Raw genomic sequence first — 10409 nt, forward strand, 5'->3', positions numbered from 1 at the left:
GTGTGGTGGTGTGCATCTGTAGTCCCAGCTACTCAAAAGGCTGAGGTGGGAAAATCGCTTGAACCTGGGAGGTTGAGGCTGTTGAGGCTGCAGTGAGCCAAGATCGCACCACTGCACTACAGCCTAGAGGACAAAGCAAGACCCTGTCTCCAAAAAAATTAAAAAAAAAAAAAAATTCTGAGGTCAGCAATTAAATATTTGCTTTTAACTTTCTACTGAAGTAGAAAAGAAAAACAACACAGTTTCTACAAAATATCAGGATACTCCTCTCTTCCTTTCTCCACCATCGTGGTGTGTGCTTTACTCTGTTTCTTCCCATGTCTTCTCACAAGACTTTCAGGATTAAGCGGTTCCTGGCCAAGAAACAAAAGCAAAATCGTCCCATTCCCCAGTGGATTCGGATGGAAACTGGTAATAAAATCAGGTACAACTCCAAAAGGAGACACTGGAGAAGAACCAAGCTTGGTCTGTAAGAAATTACACACGCGATGGCACACATATTTATGCTGTCTGAAGGTCACAATCGTGTTACCAAATCAAGCTGAAAAATGTCACCGCTATCTGGAGAAGTTTGAACAGTCTCCTCTCTGTAACTGTTATGAAGGCGTTAGTTAGTACAACCCACGGTGCTTCCATTATTCATGTCAAAAAAAAAAAAAAAAAAGGGGTTTTTTGATTTCCGGGGTTCAGTAGTAAAAATTTGAGACCTTTCACTTAAAAAAAAAAAAAAAATACCAGGATAAGCATAGCAGTAAATCTGGCTTAATGTAAATGTGGGTATTTTCATGTATATTACTGGTGAATGGCAGATATGCTTCAATTAACCCCAGGATAGAAATAAAATAACCCGGATGTCAACTCATTTTATACTAAATATTGTTTAACTGCAACTCAATGTTAGTTTCTTTCCTTCCAGTTCAGAAATAAACCTTTAATAACTTTTCTTCATTAACGGGGAAGATGAAAGTATTTCTATTCAGAGTGCTATTATTCTTTAATCCATTAATAGGGCTGCCATAACCCAAATGCTTTTTTTTTTTTGAGAGAGAGAGTTCTGCTCGTTACCCAGGCTGGAGTGCAATGGCTTGATCTCGGCTCACCGCAACCTCCACCTCCTGAGCTCAAGCAATTCTCCTGCCTCAGCCTCCCAAGTAGCTGGAACTACAGGCTCACGCCATCACGCCCAGCTAATTTTTGCATATTTTTTTTTTTTAGTAGAGACGGGGTTTCACCATGTTGACCAGGATGGTCTCCATCTCTAGACCTCGTGATCCACCCGCTTCGGCCTCCCAAAGTGCTGGGATTACAGGCGTGAGCCACTGCACCCGGCCTCCAAATGCTTTTTTTATCCAGAGTAAAAATTTGTTTCTGGTGTTATAACATTTATTTTCTCTTTTGAGACAGTCTCAATGATCCGTGTATTTAATATTAAAGCACAATTCCATCTGACTTTATTTTTTGAGACTATCACTCAGGCTGGAGTGCAGTGGTATAACCATAGCTCACTGCAGGTTTGAATTTCTGTGCTCAGGCAACCCTCCTGCTTGCTCAGCTTCCCAGGTAACTGAGCCCATAGGCTAGGACCACAGGTGTGCGCCACCATGGGCTTTTTTCTTTTTTTTTTATTTTGTAGAGGAAAGGGTCTCACTGTTGCTCAAGCTGGTCTTGAACTCTGGGCCTGAAGCAATCCTCCCACCTCAGCCTCCCAAAGTGCTGGAATTATAGGCATGATCCACCATAGCTGTCCCATTTTTGTAAATGAGAGATCATCATATTTTACAATACCATGATTAACATGACTAATAATGCACAAAATAAGTGATTTCCCTGCTAAACCATTGGCTGAGCCCAGCATCTGAATGTTATTGCTTCTGTTTATTTTCTTTGCAGCAGAACTGAAAAGCTGGGGCCAATTTCAGAATCAAATCTTCAGTCTCTCAGAAGGGCCTCTCATAATACTTCAAGAACCAAATTCTTCTATTACTAAAGTGTTGTTTGCAATTATATTAATCCTGATTAGTAATTCCAAAACCAATGTAAAATACTATGATACATATAAAGTTGAACCAAAGTATCATTTAACATTTAATAATTGCAAATATTTTTATTACAATTTACAGATTAGTTATGTTATATACACAAATATAATTTTAACTATAAAACCCAACAAACCAGTTACATTTAAATCATTGATCTGCAGAAGCCAATTTAGTCTTCTAGTTCCCTAACTTTACCTTCCTTAAATTATACAAAAATAAAATCTTGGTAGTTTTGATTTCAAGTTAAAGAAGAAGTGTTACCACATTTCATCACTCAGAAATGGAACTTTTACCTGTCTGTACAAAGCCTTTTACATGCTACATTGACACTTAAAGCACCATTAACAAGATTATAAATGTGTAAAATGTTTAATTAAAACCTCCAAGGATTTTCTCTGTAAGATTATGGGGGTTTAACTTTGTTCTAACAACTAGAATTGGGATGAAACTAACAAGAATTCAGCTTTTTTCTCCTTCAGTCTAACTGTAAAACCGTCCCTTCTGTCCTTCTCACCTTCTGATCACTTCTCCTAAAGGAGGGTAGTATATGGAAGAATTCTTAATCAAGCTTTTAGTCATTTAGTAGTGAGGTTAGAATCCCATGAGAACAATCTCCCAAAATCCAATGAAAGATGTCTCATTATTTTCAAATACGCAGAGGTGCTAGGTTTCAGAAACAGGAAACACAACATAAGTCTCGGAAATAAAATGCTTCAGCTTGGTTTTAAAAGAATGCCTACATGCTGTCAAAAAGCTTTTTTCTAGGCAAATGATGCCTGCTTTCCAACTGACATAGTTGGTGCTTGACACTAGCCTGTTTTCATGTTATTAGACCAGCCTGTAAATGTGCTCCCTATCATTACCTGAAGTGGAGGTGCACAAAACACACAGAGTAAGGGCTCTGCAAAACTCTGACCAACTTTTATGGTGTTGCATTCTCAATGTGTTTAAGTATGAATATATAAACACTAGAGGCAGTTCTTAGAACAAACCAGATAGAAATAATGACCAGGTAGATTGTAAACTGAGGTAGTAACCCTGTGAGCACTTCTGATGAAAAATTCATCCCCACACTTAAAGTAAGTTCAAAACTAAGAGGTCACCTATTCTACTTGTGTTTTCCCTGATAGGAAGCACACGGAGTGAAAGCAGTCCACTGAAGAGTTGGTTAACAATCCCTCAACCTAACTCGTGCGTACTTTGTAAAGCTAAACAAATAAACCAAACACAACCAGTCAATGCAAAGGCTTCAAAGGAAACTTTGGGCTAAACATATTAAGACTGTCTAGTCATTAATCTATACTTCTTTCCTGAAAGTAAAGCCTTGCTGTTACTTCTCTCATTATTAAATAGGACACAATAAACCTGGATATTGACTGAAGTTTATATTTTACATTTCAAATGTGAAAATTCAGAACTGCCCATTTCCAATTTTACAGTGACGTCCTGACAGTTTTCAAAGTGACTGTGCTGAGGCATGCTATTCATTAACACTGGCTTTCTGTTGAGAGCATATATACCAAAATCAAATTACTCTGAGATGTCTCCTATTTTCTTCCTAGGAAAATTCTAGGCTTTTAAGCTTAAAAAATAAATGCTTGTGATGTAACTATTACTTTCCAGAGCGTTCTGCAACAACGTCAACCTGTTAAGAGATACAAAGAACTATATTAAATTGGGAACTACAAAAACATATACAGAACCCTCTCTAAAGAACAGTTTACAAAGAAATTAAATACATTAGATGTTAAAATTTGGTAGAAAGATGAAGCTTTCCCAAAGTAGTAAAGTACTGCACATTCCAGTTTTGTGGCAGTCCTTGGAAATTTCCTAGGTAGAACTTAATATATTTTCAACCCAAGTCATTTTTACAAGAAAAAAAAAAAAGTGACACTAAATAATGTACTTTAAGTTGGTAGCATACACAAGGTTATTTTTTTAGCCTAAGGTAGATAGGCCAAATCATTGAAATAAAAAAAAATATATAGAAAAACATCAAAGCCCATTAACTTCTGAATTTGGGGAAAGAAACAAAAAAGAGCCCAAAGTTTTCAGACAGGCATACATAATTTAGATTAGAAATGAAAACGGGTTTTAAGCCCTATAAATATCGTTTTCCAAGAAAATAAGTTTTGAAAGTGCAAAATGATAACTCAAAAAGTCCCCTTTTCACTCAAGCAAGCAAAGGACATTTAGAAGCACATCCAAAAAAAAAAAAAAAAAAAGAAGCACATCCAACTAAATCCAAAAAGGGAGGATTAGAAATGCTAGTTAATCCTTCATTTTAGGGCTGGCTTCAAACCTGAATGTTTTGGAGTGGGATATTTGCAAAAAAAAAAAAAAATTAAACTAGAACCAAGTTATATTTCCTCTAAAACAAACAAACAAAAATGTCAAAGGACAGCTGCCAAGATTTGTTTTTAAAAGACACCTCTCAGGTAAGAGGTAGTGTATGCTAGGACTACAGGCTGTCAACTCATCTTAACATTGCTTGAAAACATGAAGTCCTTTGAAGCATTTTCCCTGGAGTCTATTAAACATTCTTTCTCTGTGCTCAAATGTCAAGCAATATCCAATAGCATCTTCTGTTTCTTGAATTCGTTTCTGGAACCTGCATCCATCCCTTGCAAATTCTTCCCATGGTCCTTTGCGATCCTCATCACCACTTATATAATACTCAGTAACTTCTTCAAGGAAAGTTACCTACAAAGACAAAGACAAATTTCAACAACTCTCTAGGATGTTACAATTAGCATTGAAGTCAATAATCCTTTATGCTACCAATTATTTCAGAATATAGAATATCTTACTATTCCCAGCTAAGAATAATGTCAAGTTCTGACTAGATGGCATTTGGATGAAACAGTGATCAAATGTCACCTAAATATTTCATATAGAAATATATATCTTTCATCTATCTGTATCTCTCATTTATCTCTATCTACCTGTGTAATACACACACACACACACACACACACACACACACACACACACACACAGTTGTCTGCCCCCCGTTCCCTGTGCCCTACCGGCCCTTGGCTTTTGGTGTTAATAAAATGAATCCAGATAGGGAACTGAATTTTTCATGCTGTTATTAACCCTCGCTATTTTTTAATCCTTAGGGAAATACAGTTCTGTGATATTCTTCCCTCAAAATGACAAGCAAAACATTTCTAAAAATAACCACTGTATCCCCAGAAGTCAGTTTTTATCACAGCATAAAGGCTTTAACAATATTTTTGCTTTTATTATTTTTCCTTCAAATTTTTTTTTTCATTTTTCAGTGCTTTCTAACTTTTAAATCAACATGTAGTATTATTTTTGTATTACTACTTTGGTAATCACAATATAGAAGAGAAAAAGTTGCTTAACAAACAAAGTACAGCCAAATTAGTATTTTTAATGCCATGTTACTACTATAAGAAACTTTATAATTAAGATTTTAAAAACCTTTGTATTCAAGATGCTATCACTATACATATGAAATTGTGATTCTAATATACATAACAATCCCTACTCATTACTATTTAATCCCTACTTAATTTCTAATAGTTTCTTTCTAAGATATCAAACGCCAAAAGTAAATACTTGCTTTAAAGTATGTTTAACAGTTACATCAGCTAACCCCACTGTGGCCTACTGCTTTCGTTCCCTTTACATCAGGCCAAGGGATGCCCCTGAGGACAATTAGCAGGTATGTAACACCTTACTAGATATTGCTTTCTAGTCTTGACTATTACTCATTCATTGTGTCATTAAGATAAATAATAGAAACGTAGTGTTTATCATATGCCAAGCTCTTTTCAAAGAACTTTACATTTTTATTTCATTTAATCCTCACAGTAACCCTATGAGGTATGGACTATTATCATCCCCATTATGTGGATAAGAAAACAGAGGTAGAAGGGTTTTTTTAGACTCACTATATACTCCATATATTCCATACACCATATTCCATCTATGCCAATGGCAGGTAGTCAAAGACTGTCAAATAATTCTAACATATTCAGACAAAATCATTTACAAATTCTGCTTCTAGTTCAGAGTCAATAGTATCATCTACTCTACTCATTTTACTCAATGAGCAAGCTAAAATTAGATATGAGACTGGCCTGAGGTCTCTCAGTAAGAGCCAGCATTTAAAGGCAAGGCGCAATAAATTTTGAGTTTTATTTACTTGTCTCATTCAAGTTTTGCAATAACTTGTACAATAGATATTATTTTTCCCATCATAAGTGAGTGAATCGAGGCCATGAGAGTCAGGTAACTTCCCAAGTCTGGCTGCCTTCCAAATCTCTCAGCCTTAACCACTGCGGGGTAGAGAACGTGGGTCTCCAGCTGTCAAGTGCTCATTCCATTGCCCCACTTTGTTTCTTACCTATTCATTCTAAATAGGTCATTTTGTCAGGGGCCCCTTAAAAGGATGAGAAAAGCTCTTTTACCATGACATTTACAAAGTGTGAACTAAAATTTAATTTTTAATGACTTATTTTGCCCTAAAGACATAAGATTATCACCATTTAAAGGTATTTTCTACCCAGGAATAATTTCAAAGTATTAAGCTGGCCATTTGGAGCCAAGAGATTATGGTACTGTCCACTGGAAACTCCCCAATGCTGCAGAATACGAGGTCAATAATGACTCACCTGCTATCTTTTCTTTCCAAATAACGGTACAGGAAACTAAAGAAACTTTCCCTCTACAATAATAGACATCTTTTGAGTTTGGGGAGATTTCAATTAATAACTTCAGTTGAATCAACAATAAAGAAAAACAAACTAACTCAAAAGACTCCCCAGATAAGGTTAACCTGACAATGTAATGAAAGTAAAATGCAGCCTGAAGTTTTAAGACTAGTCTGGGAATAGGAAACAACTAGTCAAGATAAACCGTTAAGTGGCCATCATGGTTTATTATTAATCTGTAGCTGACCACTGGTAACTAGCGTTGCATTCCTAAGAAAAGGCAATACCACTTCCTGTATTGGCTTTGACTTTCAATTATAACCATGTGATAACCATCAAAACCACTAAAATTACTACTGCCTTTCATGCCAAACGACCAGATAAATTTGACTTGCTACTTGATACCATCATCCCTTTCGGTTGTAATGGACAGGAATGAAGACATTTTTGTTATATGCAAACAAAATATTAAGTATTTGCAAACAACATGCCACATTTAAAATCATTTTAAAACACTATGACTGTAACAGGACCTTTTCAATCTCTAGAAAATTAAATCGTATATACACAAAGTTTAGTAGTCTGTTAAAAAAAAAAAAAAAGTGTGAGAAGTTGATGCTTGTAAAGAAATAGCCCAGAACTACTAATCCAAATAAAAATGACACTTTCCTGCTAACATCCACACACTGGTATGTTCGTTTTGGACAAGAACAATGTGCATGGCGGTGGAGGGTGAGGGAGAGGAGAAGGGTTATATACATATTTCTCAATCCAAGTATATGAATTTAAAGGCCTTCCTCAAACACACATGCACTACTAAGCCTCCAAAAAGTCATGCTGCGATATTTAACCATGTCCAAACAGTCAGAACATACCAGGTATGTTAAAAGACAAGAAACAAACCTTTTTTCTTTTGACATGTGTGTGTCTTCCTCCAGAAAGAACTTCACGCTGTACCAAGTCTGGACATTCACTTTCTTGGCTCCCCAACAGCTGCACCTTACAAGAAAGTAAGGTGTGACACTCAGAAATGGCCACAATGGACTCAGATGGTGCCTTTGAGTCCCGACAGCCTTTCCAATTTCCCCCTGATGTTTGAAAAGGGGCCTTAAAATTTAAAGGGTTGTAGGGGTCATCAGAATTACAGAAAGAGTTCCACAGTTTGAGACTCTCTGCTTCATCTGCACTAGATTCCCAGTCATCTTCCTCCCCAGAACTACGCTCAGGGGTCTCAGGAAGGCTCCCTGACTGGGAGGAATTCTCTAGATCAGACTTGCCAGACAAATCCTTCTCTGAATCAGATGGCTCTTCAGGAACAATTCTGGCAGCAGTCTGAATTGTTGCTGTAAAGTTCTGGGGATTGTAAGGATCTACACTGTAGAAAGAGTTCCAAAGGTGAAGCCCTTCAGGGTCTTGTTCAAGGTCTGAGTCTGACAGTGAGCTATCACTATCAAAACCATCATCCTCAGCTTCCTCATCCCAATCCTCACCTTCTGGATCGGAACTTGTTTCCAGGTCACTGGATACACCTCCCAAAATATAATCTATGAGTTTGTTACTACAAGCTGGTCTGGCAGAAATGGGAAGCTCATCTCCTATGCATGAGTAGTCAACTACACTTATTCGGTCCTCTCCAGGCTCCTTTTCCATAGGTATCTCACAAGATGGACAGCTCTCGGAAGGGCTCTGTTTTTCCAAAGCAAGTGGAACCTCTTCAGTTAACAATTCTATTTTTTCTTCAGTGGATTCCTGGGTGGTTCCAGGAATGTCTCCAGCAGGAGGAACAAACTGTGTTGGGTTATCTCTGCAGTGTTTCAGATCCATCCGGAGAAGGCTGTGCTCCTCCTCCAGGCTGTGGTAGCCATTATCTTGGTCAGGGGTGGGTAACTCTTGTCCCTTGCTAGCCTGCTGAAGGAATTCCAGCCGTTTCATGCGAAGATGGTGAATTTCTGGTAGGCCTTCCGTAGAAAGAGGGGGACATCCCTGCCACGAGGCCGGAGTGAGCTCTGCACTCAGCGGCTGGGGATGACAATGGTCCTCTCTCAGGCGGCTGCTCTCTGAGGTTAGTGTCTGGAAGCCGACTAAATCGCCATTTCCATCACTGTGCTGATAGCTGACTTCTAGCCGAGGAAAGCAGTCCAGGTAGGAAGGGTTCAGCAAATAGGAGACCACACTGAAATTGTCTATGCGTTGAATGTTTAGAGACCGGGAGGGCGAAGAGCCAAGTTCCCGGTCAGAGTACAGACGGGATTGAAGGCTACTGGGCAACAGTTCCACTCCCCACAGTTGCTGCTCTAAGAGAAAAGCGTGTGCTGCGGGGTCCAAAGCACTTCCCTTGGCTTTAAGTTCCAAATCTAAGTCTGGGGGCGAGCATTGCCAGTGGATCCCCTCCTCTAACCAATCAAGGGGACTGGTAGCCAAGGGGCCCGAGGGGTCCAGCTGGAGCGAACTCAAAGATTTCTGCGCTGTGGGGGCGGCTTGTTTTTCCCGTCCCTTCAGGGCTCTCAGGGCGCTGTGGACTCCAGCAAAATCTAGCCATCTGGTCGGAAACATTCCACCGAAAAGCTGACCCCAAATCAGCAGCTTCTGAAGCAATCCGGGGAGCGGCGCAAGGAGCTGGGAAAGCAACCTCGTCCAGTAGCTGACCCGAGTCTCGGGCCGGGCCGAGGAAAGCAGTGTGGGGCTCCCGGAGTTTTCCGGGGCAAGAGGCGTCGAGAACTTGGAAGAGCCTGCTTGCGATCGCCAAGGGAAAAAGGGTAGCCAGAACCGGGAGCCCGCCCGAGGGCCGGGCCGTTTCCGGGATCCGCCTGTCCCCGGCTCCATCTCCTTTTTCTTGGCAGTCTCTCAGGGAGGGCCGCGGCGCTCGGCGGCTGGAGGTCGAACGAAACTCGGAGGAAGCCTACAGAATCTCAGCCCTGCCCAGCGGTGGCGTCTGTGCTCCAGGCCGATTTCTGAGCCAGCAGAAAAGCCACAGAGGGCGGCGGATGCGGCAGCCGGCGGCAGAACACAGGGAGGAATGGCCGGCGCAGGAGGCGGCGGCTGATGCGACTTCCATCTCGGCGGGAAAAGAGGTTCCCTAGTCGTCCCAACGCTTCAACAACATCGATAGGAGCCCGCCCGCGGCCTCGGCGGCAGTTTCTGGAGTGACAGAGTTGAAAAGCCCCTGAGCAGCGCGACACCGGAAGAGCTGGGTAGGCCTACGGGCGCGGTAGAAGCGAAGCCCAAAATGGCCGCAGAGCCCGCGCGCCGGCAGGACACCCCCTCCTCGGCCGCCAGAAGAGACGCAAGACTGCTGGGCCTTACGCCACTAGCGCCGCGCCGCCTAACGTCACTCGTTAAGCCCACAGGGGCGGGCCTTTCCGCCCACATCCGTGTGGCTGCCGATTGGTCGCATCAGATTTCCTGTCGGCTTCCTTACTCGAGGTACGGGGGCACAGCAGCTAGAGGTTGCATCAGCCGGCGGGATGGACGCATGCGCAGTCGTTGCTCTGTGGTCTCCTAGGAGACCGCTCCCGCAGCCCTCTGGGTTAAAGGCTTTGGGAGCGAGTTTCCAAGATAACACGAGAATTTCCCGAGGCCTTTTGATGGCCTAATACACACCAAAGTGTGTACGTCATCCCCTGGTATGCAATGGGGATTGGTTCCAGGACCCCTTAGACGCCAGAATCCGCAGATGGTCAAGTCC

The 10409-nt window shown here is 41.1% G+C and overlaps 1 protein-coding gene and 1 pseudogene across 1 annotated transcript; one reads left to right on the forward strand and one right to left on the reverse strand.

Annotated features, from left to right (window-relative positions):
- The first annotated feature begins 268 nt into the window (after window positions 1–268).
- Window positions 269–645, forward strand: LOC116558756 (annotated as a pseudogene).
- Window positions 646–2072: 1427 nt separating this feature from the next.
- Window positions 2073–10187, reverse strand: PPP1R15B (protein phosphatase 1 regulatory subunit 15B). The gene is made up of 3 exons (XM_032288883.1): window positions 7628–10187; window positions 4272–4742; window positions 2073–4241 (listed from the first exon to the last, which is right to left on the reverse strand). Exons 1-2 carry the CDS (start codon window positions 9545–9547, stop codon window positions 4521–4523), a joined length of 2142 nt encoding a protein of 713 aa, XP_032144774.1. The 5' UTR covers window positions 9548–10187; the 3' UTR covers window positions 2073–4241; window positions 4272–4520.
- Window positions 10188–10409: the final 222 nt, after the last annotated feature.

Source organism: Sapajus apella, unplaced genomic scaffold, assembly GCF_009761245.1.
Source record: "Sapajus apella isolate SASKATOON/1434 unplaced genomic scaffold, GSC_monkey_1.0 scaffold22, whole genome shotgun sequence".
In the NCBI taxonomy this organism is placed as follows: domain Eukaryota; kingdom Metazoa; phylum Chordata; class Mammalia; order Primates; family Cebidae; genus Sapajus; species Sapajus apella.

What these genes read in the sequence shown, in the direction of transcription:
- PPP1R15B (XM_032288883.1), bottom strand. Translation starts at nt 9,547, where the DNA reads ATGGAGCCGGGGACAGGCGGATCCCGGAAACGGCCCGGCCCTCGGGCG. An exon ending in CACATGTCAAAAGAAAAAAG is followed by an intron (nt 4,743 to 7,627) that starts GTTTGTTTCTTG and finishes TTGTCTTTGTAG; the next exon opens with GTAACTTTCCTTGAAGAAGT.